Below are 16,946 nucleotides of genomic sequence, written 5' to 3' on the forward strand. Positions count from 1 at the left end.
GTTTGCTTTGTAAAGCAACAGAAATGAGATAAGTGATCATAGGTTTGTTGCTATAATGAGATGGTTTGACATGAAAACATTATACAACAGCATTAAGGTTCTTTATTCCTTTTTTTTATTATAATAATTACATCCTTTGCATTATCCTTACTATTGAAAGATGAAATATTTCTTTTAATGTCAGATCTTAATTATCTGTTGTGGGGTTTGTTTGTTGGGTTGTTTTTTTTTTTTTGGATTTTTTTTTTTGTTTGGATTTTTTTTTCACCACTTTAATGAAGAATATAACCAGGGACATTTGAAAAGTTGTACAATGCTTCTATAGTGTCTTTGTTAAGAGTTGCTTGCTTCAGTTGTTTGAAATAATCAGTATTTGTGAATGCTGGCACACAGTCCAACTGATTGTATTTCATGAGCTATTGTTCATTAATCAAGTCATAGAATCATAGAATCTTAGAATGGTCCAGGCCAGAAGAGACCTCCAAATGTCTGACCTCCCTGCAGTCAGCAGGGACATCCCCAACTAGATCAGGTTGTCCAGGGTCTCGTCAAGCCTCACCTTGAATATCTCCAGGGAAGGGGCCTCAAACACCTCCCTGGGCAACCTGTTCCAGTGTTCCACCACCCTCATAGTAAAGAACTTCTTCCTGATACCCAATCTTATTCTGCTCTTCTCTAGTTTGAAGCTATTGCCTCTTGTCCTGTCCCTGCAGGCCTTTGTAAAGTCTCTCTCCATCCTTCCTGTAGCCTCCTTCAGGTACTGGCAGGCTGCTATTAGGTCTCCGTGGAGCCTCCTCCTCTCCAGGCTGAACAGCCCCAGCTCCCTCAGACTATCCTTGTAGCAGAGGTGCTCCAAACCCCTGATCATTTTCTTGGCTCTCATCTGGACCCTCTCCATCAGGTCCATGTCCTTTCTGTATTGAGGGCTCCAGAGCTGTACACAGTACTCCAGGTGAGGTCTCACCAGAGCAGAGCAAAGTGGCAGAATCACCTCTCTGGATCTGCTGGCAGTGCTGCTTTTGATGCAGCCCAGGATGTGATTTGCCTTCTGGGCTGCAAGCTCACACAGCCTGCTCATATCCAGTCACAGTCCTTGTTTACATGCTCTTATCCTGGCTAAATATTGAGACATAGTGTGTCAGCCTAACTTAAGCAGAGGTGATCCGAACGAAGCTTGAACAGGGAGAAGTATCACATTTGATAACATCCTGTAACTTTTGAAAGTTTATCATCACAGAATCATAGAATGGCTTAGGTTGGAAAGCACCTCCTTGATCATCTACTCCAACCTCCCCACCATGGGCAGGGACACCTCTCAATGAGACTCAACTGCTCAAGGCCTCACCCAACCTGGCTTTGAACACCCCCACAGAGGAGGCATCCATAACCTCTCTGGGCAGCCTGTTCCAGACTCTCATCACCCTTGTACTGAAGAATCTCTTCCTAAGATCCAATCTGAACCTACCCTCCCTCAGCTTAAAACCTTTCCCCCTTGTCCTGTCACAAGACACCCTTATGAAAAGTCCCTCTCCAACCTTCCTGCAGGATCCCTTCAGGTATTGGAAGGCAGCTGTAAGGTCCCCTGGAGTTTTGTCTTCTTTAGGCTGAACAACCCCAGCTTCATCAGCCTATCCTCATAGCAGAGGTGCTCCAGCCCCTGGATCATCTTTGCGGTCCTCCTCTGGACTCACTCCAATAGCTCTGTGTCCTTCTTATGATGGGGACACCAGAGCTGGATGCAGTAATTGAGGTGGGGTCTCACAAGAGCAGAGGGTGGTGGAACACTGGAACAGGTTATCTAGGCAGGTAGTTGAGGCTCCATCCCTGGAGATATTCCAGATCAGGCTGGACAAAGCTCTGAGCAACCTGATGTAGTGGAGGATATCCCTGTTCATTGCAGGGGGTTTGGGCTAGATGACCTTTGGAGGTCCCTTGCAATCCAAACCTTTCTGTGATTCTATGACAAGGTCTGCCTATGTTTAGCACTTCAGTGAAAAGTAAGTTCTGCCTAGGACTCAGATTGACCATATGCAGAAGAACAGTTACCCAAAATGGTGTTTTAAAAACTTGTACCCAGAGCCTTTCACAAATATCAGACACCTTTTATGTTAGATGATGCCTTAAGGCTCCTTGTAAATTTAGTTCCACAGTAAATGGTGACACAATTACAAACATTGGGAACTGGCAGAACGTTGTTATGAAATGTTGGAAAACTACTCCTTGTCCTGAACCCATTCTGTGCTTGCTAACATCTCTTGACAGTTGTGGAGCCTGAGTGTGAGAAAAGTTCTGCAACCACTTATTACTGGTACAGAGAAGCACTGAATATTTCTAGCTCTTTGTCTGAAAGTGGGGGTTTAAATTGGAAGATGACTATCTGCTTGCTGGCTGCCTGGGTCATGGTATGCCTAGCCATGATCAAAGGCATTCAGTCTTCAGGCAAAGTGAGTACACTGTTTACTTAAGTGACAATGTTTTGCTTTGAAACCTTCAGCAGCAGTTTTGTTCACCACACCCTCTTGTTTCCTCTCTTGGTGAAATCTGTAGGAGCAGGTTGGGAGCTGTGACTCACCCGAGTGTTCTGTATAATCTCAAGATGAGGACTCTCAGTAGTTAAGCATCAAAACTGTAGTTATTTTAGTGGGAATTGTAGTAATTTAGTGGGAATTGAGATCTGAAGAAGAATCAGTTCTTCTTGTGCCTCAGCTTGATTGTGCAGCATAAGGAATTAAGGTTTCCATGTATGATCGTAGTGCAGTGAGGTCCTCAGAATGCTTTCCTGTTTATTGTTACTGTCCTTGGTATCTAGCTTCTGTCATTAACACAGATGCTTTTTTCAGGGTTCTGCATTGTTTCTTTTGATTAATGTCTAACCACCCCTTTGCATCTGAATATGTCACCTTGACTTCTTTCCTTTACCTGCAGCCAGCTGGACTGGCTCGTGAACGATTAGCGAGCTCTGTTGATCTCAGTGGGATTTACAGATGAAAAATAATCTCTTCTAATAGAAAAATTCTTTGCTAATAAAAAGTTTGGCACTGAGGTGAAATACTTGATCATGATTTTTATTTTGTTTTGTTTTGGCAGTAAGCATTACTTAGTGACTTGAATCCTTTGGTTCTGTACTTTCCATTGACTCTTGCCATTTCTCCCTCCTGAAGATGGAATGCTGCCTGTCTACCATACTGTGTACTTGAATCAAAGAGCAGTTGTAAAGCTGTGGTGGGTTGAAATTACCCCCATAACTAATTTGAGAGAATTACCCCCCCAAAATAAGTTGCCAGGCTAGCTCAGTTTGGGATGGAAGCAAATGAAGCTCTGTTTACAAGCAAACTGAAATGCAATGAATATGTACAAAATATACGATAGATGTACTATATATATACATGCAATTTATAAATGACACAGAAACTCCTCAGAACCCCCTTGGGATGGATCCAGGGGACTTGTTCACCTCTTCCCCACTCCCTCCCTCCTTCCTGTTACCTCACACAGTAGTCAAACCAGAGATAGCCCTGGAAAGGCCACGGGAGAGAGAGAGAGAATTTGCAAACAGAAGCAACAGAAGAAGAGAGCAAGAACTGTTTATACCTCTGCTCTGTATTCCCATTAGCAATCCAATAAATTTCTGTAGACCTTATCATTATTTTCCTTTTTTATCCAATGGTAATTTACTTTACTTTCAGTCTTTGCAGTCAGGGCCTGGGCTAAAGTTCCCCCTTCAAACTGTAACAGAAGCCAAGCGTTTCTAAACCAGTCTGCTTCTGTCCTGGGCATGGTTTCATTGAACTCACACTGCATTTCCCTTGAAGCCCAGCAGTTTGTTGTCAGTTACTCAGCACCTTGGCACCTGTATAGCTTTGATACAACGCAGATTTTCATTTGGAATTGTGTGATTTTGCTTTGTGCTGCAGAGACCAAGGGGGTTGGGAAGTGTTCTGCCTATTTGTTAACAGCCTATGATTATCAAATTCAGTCATATATCCAAAAGATACTGAGCAGTGCATGAAGCAGCTGAGAATAAAGTCCATGGACATCATGTTAAATTTCTTCTTAATGTTTTTCAGATCATGTATTTTAGTTCCCTTTTTCCTTATGTGGTACTTTTATGCTTTCTGATCAGAGGACTGCTCCTTAATGGGTCAGTGGATGGAATTCGCCACATGTTCACACCCAAGGTAGGTGCTTAGTTTGCATTTGCAGTGTACTGAAAACTTCAGTTGCAACTTGACCATTTGTGAATGCTGTCATTTAAGCTTGCTTTCTTCATAGGACATTTGGCCATTTTTTCTGTTTGATTCGCTTGCAAAATTGTTTGTTGACCTCAGTGGCACAATACGGAGCCCTAAAAGGGTCTAAATGTTCCAAGGGTCTGTGTAGTTGCCACCTCCCTTAGGTGAAAGGCCATGAGGATGATCAGAGGACTGGAGCACCTCTCCTATTGAGACAGACTGAGAGTGTTGGGGCTGTTCAGTGTGTAGAAGAGAAGGCTCTGAGGAGACCTTGTGGCCTTCCAAGTATCTGAAAGGGGCCTACAAGAAAGCTGGTGAAGGACTTTTTAGGCTGTCAGGTAGTGATAGGACCAGGGGGAATGGAACAAAACTAGAAGTGGGTAGATTCAGATTGAATGTTAGGAAGAAGTCCTTCCCCATGAGGGTGGTGAGACACTGGAACAGGTTGCCCAGGGAGTGGTGGAAGCCTCATCCCTGGAGGTTTTGAAGGCCAGGCTGGATGTGGCTCTGAGCAACCTGATCTAGTGTGAGGTGTCCCTGCAGGGGGTATTGAACTGGATGATCCTTGAAGTCCCTTCCAACCTTAACAATTCTATGATTCTAAGGTTTACCAGAGTTGGATGCCTTTACAAAGCTAAGCAACTGAAAGTGCTGTTTACAGGGTTCAGGATGTTAGGAGAGGTCCAAATAAGGAAAACAGAAGTGAATCTTAAATCTTGCCATTCTCTAGGACTGAAATGCCTGGTTCCAGGGTGCCACAGTGACATGCCATACCTTGAACACTGCCATGGCTTTACATAGTTAACTTGTCCCTTTGAAAAGGGGGCAAATTTGATCCTTTGTAGAAATAAACTAATTCTGTTGGCATAGTAGTCCAAAAGTACAGGACACCTGTCTTTAATACTAGCTTAAGTACTCACCACTCAGCTTTTCTTGCCATATTTCTTCTTCTTGTGCCAAAAGCAGCACATCCAAGAATACATTTTTCACTTTTAACCTTTTAGCCAGTAACGTGTCTTACAGAACTTTAGATTCTGTAACTACAGAGATGAGAAGGGATGTTATGAGTCATTGTTTAGACTGAAGATTGAAATTCTACCCACATCCATCTCAAATGCTTGTAATTGTATCTATACTACAGTGTAGTTAGAGCCATACTCAGGAATGAGTAATGCTGGACTTCATATTGTGTTATGAAATAGACTTCCAGACAAGACCATTTCATAATACAGTTGAACAGAACAAGAGTGATATTTCAAAAATGAAAGCCACATAATAAGAGAGGAGCTGGACATGAGCAGATAGTGTGAGCTTGCTTCCTGGGCTGCATCAAAAGATGCATTGCCAGCAGATCCAGAGAGGTGATTCTACCACTTTGCTCTGGTCAGACCTCACCTGGAGTACTGTGTCCAGCTCCAGAGCCTTCAGTATAGAAAGGACACGGAGCTGATGGAGCAGGTCCAGAGGAGGGTCACAAAAATGCTCAGGGGGTTGGAGCACCTCTGCTATGAGGACAGGCTGAGGGAGCTGGGGGTGTTCAGCCTGGAGAAGAGGAGGCTCTGGGGAGACCTAAGAGCAGCCTGCCAGTACCTGAAGGGGGCTACAGGAAGGATGGAGAGAGACTGTTTGCGGAGGCCTGCAGGAGAGGCAGGACAAGGGACAATGGCTTCAAACTGGAGGAGGGCGGAATTAGATTGGATGTTAGGAGCAGGTCCTTTAGCAAGAGGGTAGTGGAACACTGGAACAGGTTGCCCAGGGAGGTGGCTGGGGCCCCATCTGTGGAGATACTCAAGGTGAGGCTGGACAGGGCTCTGGGCAACCAGATCTGGTTGAGAATGTCCCTGCTTACTGCAGAGGGAGTTGGACTAAATGACTTTTGGAGGTCCCTTGCAACCTAGAATTCTATGGTAAAATCAATTCACATAGTAGCTAATGTCAGATGGCAGGATGTTGCCAGTTTTTTGGTTCCAGATGTTTTGAGTCTGTGGACAATTGTCATCCCATTAAAATGACCTTGCATTGTGACCTTGCATCTGCTTCCCTCACTGCCTCCTCTTCAGAGAGTCCTGCTTCTGCATGAACTTGCAGGCTGCTCAGACAAATTTAGGAAGTTTGAGAAACAGAGAAATGTGATGGTTAGTGATGAAGAGGAAGTCTATAGCAGAGGTGGAAAACAGACTTCCTGAAGTTGTAATTTGGTCTCTCAACCACCCTGTTTATAATCTCTATATTTAGAGAAGTACCACTAGAGACTGAAAGAAAGTAAACACTGAAACTCCCCTGCTATACCAACATCTCTTTGCTATCTCATCTTTCATGAGTTAGATTTACAATAAGTTGCAGCTGATGCTTACTTTAGGTTATAACTTAATTATGCAGTTGTTTAAAGTGTCAACATAAGCAAACTTGAAAGAAAAACGGTTTTAAATTTCTTCTACTGGTTTCCAGTTCTGTATCTTACAATTAAAGTTGGAGTTTAAATTTGAGATTAGGAGGCCTGTCTGCCATATGTATAATGCAAATAGAAACCTTTAGAGGTATTTTCATTATAATCTCTGATTGATTCTGTACTTGAGCACTGATTTGGATTCGCAGGGTTGTATGAATCTACCTGAAGAAATTCAGTCTCCCCAACCTGTTGTTTGCATTCTCTGCATTGTGTTAGCAGTTTATGTGGGGCAGGCAGAATAACTGATACAGGTTGAAAATTATTCAGGTGGATATTATACACATGAGAGGGGAAGGGGAAACATCTTTTCAGCCTTGATTAGTTCAGCAAACAACCACACTGATGACAACAGATTCCATCAGAGGAGTTGTGCCAGCACAGCAGAGGATTGGCAGACCTAGGGGTGGGTGTGAGAGCACAGGGCTAATGAACAAGGGGAGAGCTTTTTTGGTAGACACTTGCTGAGCAAAGCAGAAATTCCAAATAATGCCCTTAAAGAAAATCCTAAAGAAAGGTCTATGAAAGAGAGCCACGTGGATGATTAGGGGACTTGAGCTCCCTGTGAAGACAGACAGAGCCCTGGGGCTATTTAAAAGTCTTGAGGAGAGAAGGGGATCTGATCAATGTCTATCAATAGCTGAGGGGTGGGGGTCAAGTGGAGGGGGCCAGGCTCTTTTCAGTGGTTCACAGTGATAAGCCAAGGAAGAATGGATACAAACTTGAACATAGAAGATTTCAGCTCAACATGAGGAGAAACTTCTTTCCAGTGAGGGAGACAGAGCCCTGGAACAGGCTGCCCAGGGGCGTTGTGGAGTCTCCTTCTCTGGAGACTTTCCAAACCCACCTGGATGCATTCCTGTGCAGACTACCCTAAGTGATGCTGCTCTGGCAGGGGGGTTGGACCTGATGATCTCTGGAGGTCCCTTCCACCCTCTGCTTGATACTGTGAGACTGTGAAAAGCCCACTGAAGTTAACTACTGCAGCGAAACCAGAGAACTGTACAAAGCTTAAATACACAGGCCCCAAAATTTCTCAAGAAAACAGCTTAGAAAAGGCAAATCGATTAGAAACTGATTTTGAAATGCTAGGCAAGGCGTATCTGAGAGCACAGTGCCTTTGATGATGCCAAAGGATAGGCTGCAGCCAGCGTTTGGAGACTTCAGCTCTTGTCGATGGCGCTGGGCAAGAGTACTCCTCGAGCGCCCTCTAGTGGCCAAACTCTGCGATGCAGGCAGACTGAACGACCTGCGATAGCTCCTGGTGCGTTGGAAGTAGAACCGAAAGGTTAAGGCAGAAACAGGGTTTTTTTCACTTAAATACTTTCTTTCTTCTCCCCCCTGCCCCCTCCCCCCATATTCTATTTTAGCTATTATAAGTGAATGAAGAAAGTATCTGCTACCTATCTATTCTAATACTATACCTTTATGGGAAACTAAAAATCTTTCAAGATATTATGATAATAATAGCAGAGTGTTGGGGTGTTTTTTTTCTGCTGAGCAAGACAGTCAGTCTAATGATGCTGACATCTGTGCTGATGCTTTTTATGTCTACTGTTTCTGTTAAGGCTAAGGTTTAAAAAAAAATGCAGATTGCATGCACAGATGTAAGGTCTTTTACTGTTAAATAAATGGAGGCCCTGAATCAAATTGAGAAATCTTAGAATCATAGCATGGTGTGGGTTGGAAGGGACCTACAAAGTTCATCTGCAGTCAGCAGGGACATCCTCTACTAGATCAGGTTGCTCAGACCCTTGTCCAGCCTGACCTTGAGAATCTCCAGGGATCGGACCTTGACTGCGTCCCTGGGCAGCCTGTTCCAGTGTTCCACCAACCTCATGCTAAAGAACTTGCTCCTAACATCTAATCTAAATCTCTTCTCTCGTTTCTAAACATTGCCTCTCATCCTATCACTTCAGGCCTTTGGAAACAGACCCTCTGCAGCCTTCTTGTAGGCCTCCTTCAGGTAGTGGGAAGCAACTATTAGGTCTCCCCAGAGCCTTCTCTTCTCCAGGCTGAACAATCCCAACTGCCTCAGCCTATCCCATAGGAGAGGTGTTCCAGTCCCCTGATCAGTTTCACATGTACCTCTTTTTTTTGTATAGATGCAGACAGGTGATGACTCATCAAGTTGAAACAAAGATATTTCTAGTAGTATGGTTATCTCAGTGAGCAACACAGCTCAGTTATTTTGATAGAAAGCTTAGCTGTACTTCAGATCCATGACCCATTTAGGGTAAATTCAAAGCATCTGGATTAAGGGAGATTTGATTCATGGACTATACAGCTTGTGGTGGCCAGCATTTTTCTCCTGTGTTGTGTTTTGCTTTACCTATTTGCATGTAATAGAATTCCATGTAAGAACCTGTACCTCCTGTTCACTTCTTCTCTTTGAGAAGTAACAACAAAGCAACTTTCAAAACAGTTAACTGCATTTATGTGAGGATTGACCATCCCAAAATACAGCTTAAGCCTAGCAAGTGTCCATACTGTGAAAAACAAAAAAAAAAACAGCCAGTAAATGCTGTATTTAAAAAAAAAAAAAAAGAGAAAAAAAAGATGGATATTTGTGCTTATTTCTGGATGTAACTAGCAGTTATTTCAATTGTGATATAGCTTCAGTAGTGTCTCATTGTAGGGAGCATACTTGGTAGCATGTTTCTCTTTAAGGATTCTGTAATATAAAAAAAATATAAATACAAAAAAATAAATAGAAATTCTGGGCCATAAGCTTGCTCAATTTTAGGTTTCACCTTCAGCTTTCATTTTTGTCATAATGAAACTGTTTGTAGTCGAGCATTTTATGATGTAGGTTGTCTTCCTGTTTTATTTTCTTCTGTTGTCTTTTCATATAATAGAAATAAATGCACTTTATAGCTGACATATATTATATCTAATTTCAAACAGCTTGAAATAATGCTGGAGCCCAAGGTCTGGAGAGAAGCTGCTACTCAGGTGTTCTTTGCCTTAGGGCTTGGATTTGGTGGAGTCATTGCCTTTTCAAGCTACAACAAGAGAGACAACAACTGCCATTTTGATGCTGTACTGGTGTCCTTCATCAATTTTTTCACTTCTGTGCTGGCAACTTTGGTGGTGTTTGCAGTTCTGGGCTTCAAAGCCAATATCATAAATGAAAAATGTGTTATCCAGTATGAATATCCATTTTCTTTTTTAAAAAAAAATAATTTTAATGGTATATTTAAGTTAGGAGTTACCACAGATCATTGAGTTTTATTTCTCTCTTCTGTTGTGTTTTACAGAAATTCAGAGAAGATCTTAAAACTCTTGAAAGTAGGCAATCTGAGCCAGGATATGATACCACATCATATCAATTTCTCCAGCATTACAGCAGAAGATTACAATTTAGTTTATGACATTATTCAGAAAGTTAAAGAGGAAGAGTTTGAGTCTCTTGGTCTGAAATCATGTCAAATTGAAGATGAACTTAACAAGGTGAGAGTGATAAGTGAATCTGAAATGCAGAGATTCTGAGCAGATCAGTATTTGTAAGCCTGAAGTAAACTGTGAAGTACACTTAGAGTACCAGTGCAGTGTACCTATGGGCAGTGTGATCATAGAGAACATGGTTCTGTGCAGGGCTGCATTTCAGCTCACCTGAGGGCTTTTGAGTCTCATACCTTAATTTAGTCTTGGCTGATTTGTAACACATCATAGAATGGCTTAGGTTGGAAGGGACCTCAGAGGTCATCTACTGTAACCTCCCTGCCATGGGCAGGGACACCTCACACTACAGCAGGTTGCTCACAGCCACATCCAGCCTGGCCTTAAAAACTTCCAGGGATGAGGCTGACACCACCTCCCTGGGCAACCTGTGCCAGTGTCTCACCACCCTCATGGGGAAGAATTCCTAACATCCAATCTCAACCTACCCATTTCTATTTTTGTTCCATTCCCCCTAGTCCTATCACTCCCTGACACCCCAAAAAGTCCCTCCCCAGCTTTCTTGTAGCCCCCTTCAGATACTGGAAGGCCACAAGAAGGTCTCCTCAGAGCCTTCTCTTCTCCAGACTGAACAGCCCCAACTCTCTCAGCCTGTCCTCATAGGGGAGGTGCTCATGAAGAAACTTTCTCACAGTCAGACATTGGATAATCTCCCCAGGGAAGTGCTGGGCCATCTTGTCTAGACCATGCTTCTGCCAAGAAAGGTGGAACAAGATGATCTTTTGAGATCCCTTCCAAACTGGTATTCTGTGATTCTGTGGAAGAAGTGTGTCATTAATGTTGACCAACTTCCATGTTCTCAGCCAAATCCAATATTTCAGTAGACAGTAGTAATAAGTTGGCAGATTTGGAAGAGTCACATATTAGATATGCAAGCAAGATCCCTTTTCACCTTCAAGATTTAATCAATGACAATTCATACTTACCCAGCCAGGGTACCAAACTACCAAAAAAAATTGCTCTTAATGAACAATAATGTGGATTTTTTTTTTTTCTCTTGACAGGCAGTTCAAGGAACTGGTTTAGCTTTTATTGCCTTTACAGAAGCAATGACCCATTTCCCTGCTTCTCCTTTCTGGTCAGTCATGTTCTTCCTCATGCTGGTAAATTTGGGACTTGGAAGTATGTTTGGAACCATTGAAGGCATCATCACACCCATTGTTGATACCTTCAAGGTCAGGAAAGAAATTCTTACTGGTGAGTGAACTGTCTTCTCACTAGAGCAGGGACATCCTCCACTAGATCAGGTTGCTCAGAGCCTTGTTGATCCTGACCATGAATATCTCCAGGGATGGTACTTCAACTATCTCCCTGGGCAACCTGTTCCACTGTTCGACCAACTTCATGGTAAAGAACTTGTTCCTAACATCCAATCTAAATCTGCTCTTCTCCAATTTCAAACCATTGCCCCTCATCCTATCACTCCAGGCCTTTGTAACCAGTCCCTCTGCAGCTTTTTTGTAGCCCCCTTCAGTACTGGAAGGTTGCTATTAGGTCTCCCCAGAGCCTTCTCTCTCCAGACTGAACAACCCCAGCTCCCTCAGCCTGTCCTAGTGGAGCTCCATGCCATGAATGATCTTCAGAGAAAGTTTGTTCAACCTTTACATATTTTCTGGAATTAGAGTCTGAAACTTTGGTTCTTTTCTAAGCTCTCAAAAGCGATCCAGTGACCCAAATAATGCAATGTGTGGTGTTTAGCTTACCAGTTCAGGTGACTTTAGCCTTGTGGTCATGAGAAATAGTCACTTGCTGGTTGTCTCTGCTGCTTAATCAGGACTGCTGTAATATGGCAATTCCAGTAATTCTTATTTCATCACTTCTCCCTTGCATAGGGAATGGGTAAGATTCCTAAAGCACTTCAAATCGAGACCCCCCCCCCTTCTAGAAAGCAAAATGTTCTCAAGTTTTGATTATATGAAATAATGCATTAAAGTGTATCTTTGCTGTTCCAAGCTCTCTTTATTTCCTCTTTGGCTGTGGAGCTTTTATGATTTACAGTCCAGGTTTCTGTCCTCTGTTCCAGTCATCTGCTGCTTGGTAGCATTTTTCATTGGCCTGATCTTTGTGCAGCGCTCTGGGAATTACTTTGTGACGATGTTTGATGACTACTCAGCTACTCTGCCCCTGCTAATTGTGGTCATTCTGGAGAACATTGCAGTCACAAGAATTTATGGAATAGACAAGTGAGTGAAGGAAGTGGATCTGTCCATATTAACAGTAATTATGACTGTTTTAATCATACTGCTTGAAGTATTTGAAATGTACATGTAAATGGAGGTAAGTAGAAAGTGGGTCAGTGAATTTAATCTGGTTTTAAGGACAAATTTTGGAGCAAGATGATATAAGGCATCAGGAGAGTGCACTGAAGCCCAAAGCATGATTGCAACAGATCTAAAGTCACAGAATCACAGAATGGTCTGGGCCAGAAGGGACCTCCAAAGATCATCCAGTCTGACCTCCCTGCAGTCAGCAGGGACACCCCCAACTTGATCAGGATGCCCAGGGCCTCATCAAGCCTCACCTTGAATCTCTCCAGGGAAGGGGCCTCAACCACCTCCCTGGGCAACCTGTTGCAGTGTTCCACTAAAAGAGAGGAGGGTGCAGTAAAAGAGGCAAAATTAGAGAGTTAAAAAGGAGGCTGGATGTACAAGTATGAGGAATTTATATAGAAGTAAGATGGCAAGTGAAAGGATTCAGGAAGTAATAGCTATGATCTAAGCAGCCCATGAGGATGAGTATTCTGAGCAGACCCTGCAGTGTTCCAGGCAGCCTGAGTAAGGAAGAAAGCAAACTCTTAATGGCAGTGACAATAAGAAAGTTTCAGTTTATGAACTAGCTTTGGTTTGGAGTGTTGTAGCAATTAGTTGTCAGAAAGGAAGTAAGAGAAAATGATATTAAAGAGCAGGGTCAAAACTTAGCTGGAAGCAGTACAGTTGTCAGTGAAGGTAAGTAGCCTTCTCTCAGTGATGGCTGAAAAGAGCAACCCTCTAATTTTTTTACATCTTGTGACTGAAATCACCAGAATGTGTTCACTAAGTGACTCCTCATAGAGGAGGTGCTTCAGCCCTCTGATCATCCTTATGGCCCAAGTGCTCCATGTCCTTGGGGGCTCCAGAACTGGATGCAGTACTTCAGGTGGGGTCTGATGAAAGCAGAACAGAAGGGGGAGAATCACCTCCCTCATGTATGATTCTGTGAGTTTAAATGTCTTTCCAGCACAATGCTTCCAAAGAAGCATTGTACTAAGTCTCAGTGCTGTGTCGTGATACCTTCTGTTCATCAGCTCTGAACTAGGAACACAAGCTCAGTTTTTCAGTCCATTGCTGCCATTTCTAGCCTTGCATCTTTTCAGTGTCTCCTCAAATCAGGTGCTATGTATCCATGACAGCACTTGAAGCCCCAGTGTCTGCACTAACAATAACCTTTCATTCCCTTCACAGATTTATGGAGGATCTGAAGGACATGCTTGGGTTTTCTCCAAGCCAGTATTATTACTACATGTGGAAGTATGTTTCACCTTTGGTATTGCTGTGTTTGCTGGTAGCTAGCATTGTCCAAATGGGATTAAGTCCCCCTGGCTACAATGCTTGGATTGAAGACACGGTATGTATATCACAGACACAGTCATCATCATCATCATCATCATCATCATCATGAAAGAGTGGTCAGGCATTGAAATGAGCTGCCCAGGGAGGTGACTGAGTCCCCAAGCCTGGATGTGTTTAAAGGTGGTTTGGATGTGGTGCTTAGGGATATGGCTTAGGGGTGAGCCTTTGTAGAGTAGGGTTCTGGGTTGGACTTGGAGATCCTGAGGGTCTTTTCCAACCTGAATGTTTCTGGGATTCTGTGGTCTGAAGTATTTTGGATTCATAGATTCACAGAATGGTTTAGGTTGGAAGGGACCTTAAAGATCATCTAGGTCCAACCCCACTACCATGGGCAGGGACACCTTCTACTAGACCAGGTCACTCAAGGAGGTCACATCCAACCTGGCCTTGAGCACTTCCACGGAGGGGACATCCACAGTCTCTCTGGGCAACCTGTTCCAGTGTCTCACCACCCTCACTGGAAAGAATTTCTTCCTGACATCCAGTCTAAATCTGCCCTCCTCAAGCTTTAATCCATTCTCTCTTATGACAACAAGCCTTGGTGAAAAATCTCTTTCCAGCTTTCTTGCAGGCCCCCTTCAGGTACCAGAAGGCTGCTCTAAGATATCCCCAGAGCCTTCTTTTCTCCAAACTGAAGAGGCCAAATTCTTTCAGCCTGTCCCCAGAGGGGAGGTTCTCCAGCCCTCTGATCATCTTTGTGGCACTTGTCTGGACCCTCTAGCAGTTCCATGTCCCTCTTATGCTGGGGCACATACATATACATGAGAAAGCAGAAGATATGCAATTGGAGATTAAAAATCAGTATAACTAATGACATGTCTTTTATCTCAAGTAATATTACTGTAAAACAAATGCTTTTTTAAGTTTTTGAATAGTTTTGCTTATATTTTAAAGTGCTTGATGTGAGCCCTTCATGCTTTTTGTGACTTCTGGTTTGTGGATGTATGTTCAACAAATTCTTAAGGTTGGAAGAGGTTGTTCAGTTTTATTATCTCTTGTTGTACTTCAGAAAATGGGTGATAACACTGGATAAGTAATTTCAGATATCAGTTTTTTATGTGTCATTAAATAGTGAGATTTAGTCAATGTCACACATTTTCCCCTTTGGGAACTCATATTGCATTGTAAGTAATAGCTGCAATTAATACCTGTCTCACAGAATCACAGAAACATTCAGGTTGGAGAAGACCCACAGGATCACAGTATATCAGAGGTTGGAAGGGACCTCCAGAGATCATCAGGTCCAACCCCCCTGCCAGAGCAGGATCACTTAGGGTAGTCTGCACAGGAATGCATCCAGGTGGGGTTGGAAAGTCTCCAGAGAAGGAGACTCCACAACCCCCCCCGGGCAGCCTGTTCCAGAGCTCCGTCACCTTCACTGTAAAGGAGGGGAGAAAGAAAGTATTTAAGTGAAAAAAACCCTGTTTCTGCCTTAACCTTTCGGTTCTACTTCCAACGCACCAGGAGCTATCGCAGGTCGTTCAGTCTGCCTGCATCGCAGAGTTTGGCCACTAGAGGGCGCTCGAGGAGTACTCTTGCCCAGCGCCATCGACAAGAGCTGAAGTCTCCAAACGCTGGCTGCAGCCTATCCTTTGGCATCATCAAAGGCACTGTGCTCTCAGATACGCCTTGCCTAGCATTTCAAAATCAGTTTCTAATCGATTTGCCTTTTCTAAGCTGTTTTCTTGAGAAATTTTGGGGCCTGTGTATTTAAGCTTTGTACAGTTCTCTGGTTTCGCTGCAGTAGTTAACTTCAGTGGGCTTTTCACAGTCTCACAGTATCAAGCAGAGGTTGGAAGGGACCTCCAGAGATCATCAGGTCCAACCCCCCTGCCAGAGCAGCATCACTTAGGGTAGTCTGCACAGGAATGCATCCAGGTGGGTTTAGAAAGTCTCCAGAGAAGACTCCACAACGCCCCTGGGCAGCCTGTTCCAGGGCTCTGTCACCCTCACTTGTAAATAAGCTTCTCCTCATGTTGAGGTGAAATCTTCTGTATTCAAGTTTGAACATCACCAAGTCCAACCCAAGAACCCTACTGTACATGGTTCACCCCTAAACCATAGCCCCAGGCACCACATCCAAACCACCTTTAAACACCTCCCTGGGCAGCATGTTCCAATGCATGACCACTCTTTCCATGAACACTTTTTTCCTAATGTTTAATCTAAACCTACCCAGTGGCAGCTTGAGGCCATTCCCTCTTGTTCTATCACTAATTACCTGTGAGAAGAGACCAGCACCAACCTCTCTGCAGTGTCCTTTCAGGTAGTCGTAGAGAGCCAGGAGGTCTCCCCTCAGCCTCCTCTTTTCCAAACTAACCATCCCCAGCTCCTTCAGTCTCTCTTCATCAGATTTATTCTCCAGGCCCTTCTCCAGCTTTCTTGCCCTCCTCTGCACTGCTCCAGCACCTCCACATCTCTCTTGTATTGAGGTCCTACTCTACTCCATGTCAGAGAGACAGCAATCCTACATCTCCATGACCATTCGGATTTGACATCTTTCTTGGTGCCAGCTCTCGAGGGTGCAATTGAAAACTGCAGGCTTTGGTGAGAACTGCAGGTTTGCTCTTTTTTTTTCAGTAAAGATGTATTAGTGCTATCTCTCTTGGGTTTCTCAGGCTACAGAGGAGTTCCACAGCTATCCAACGTGGGGAATGATTGTCTGCATATCTCTGATGGTGTTGGCCATACTGCCTGTCCCGATCGTCTTCCTGGTGCGCCGTTGCAACCTGGTCGATGACAGCTCTGGGAGTTTGGCATCTGTGTCCTACAAAAGAGGACGGATAATAAAGGAACCTGTTAACCTGGAGGGGGATAACACAAGTCTGATCCATGGGAAGAGTCCAAGCGAAGTGCCCTCTCCAAATTTTGGCAAAAACATATATCGGAAACAGACTGGGTCACCAGCTCTGGACACCGCTCCCAACGGACGGTACGGGATTGGGTACCTGATGGCAGACATGCCTGATATGCCAGAGTCTGATTTGTAGCTGCAGGAAGAAAAGAAAAAACAAACCATGCCATTTGTTTCCTCCTCTCTCGCTGACTACGCCCCTCCAAGGAGAAGTGGTCAGCTTCACGTGCTAGGGTGTGATCTCAGGTGCTCCGTCGCGGCAGTCTTGATAACGCCATGACTGTACGTACAGGTTGAGAGAGCTCCCTTGGGGGTGAATTCTCTGGGGGTTCTATGTGCACTGA

At 43.8% G+C, this 16,946-nt stretch overlaps 1 protein-coding gene across 1 annotated transcript in view; it reads left to right on the plus strand.

Annotated features, from left to right (window-relative positions):
- The window catches only part of SLC6A15 (solute carrier family 6 member 15), a 31,573-nt gene extending 14,835 nt beyond the window's left edge, over positions 1–16,738 (plus strand). The window contains exons 4-11 of the mRNA XM_054399416.1: positions 2,263–2,444; positions 4,068–4,178; positions 9,586–9,827; positions 9,939–10,131; positions 11,145–11,337; positions 12,164–12,323; positions 13,581–13,743; positions 16,367–16,738. Coding sequence (XP_054255391.1) covers positions 2,263–2,444; positions 4,068–4,178; positions 9,586–9,827; positions 9,939–10,131; positions 11,145–11,337; positions 12,164–12,323; positions 13,581–13,743; positions 16,367–16,738 — 1,616 coding nt within the window. The remainder of the gene's footprint in view (positions 1–2,262; positions 2,445–4,067; positions 4,179–9,585; positions 9,828–9,938; positions 10,132–11,144; positions 11,338–12,163; positions 12,324–13,580; positions 13,744–16,366) is intronic.
- The last annotated feature ends 208 nt before the right edge of the window (positions 16,739–16,946 follow it).

The sequence above is a fragment of the Indicator indicator genome, chromosome 3 (genome assembly GCF_027791375.1).
Source record: "Indicator indicator isolate 239-I01 chromosome 3, UM_Iind_1.1, whole genome shotgun sequence".
Lineage (NCBI taxonomy): Eukaryota > Metazoa > Chordata > Aves > Piciformes > Indicatoridae > Indicator > Indicator indicator.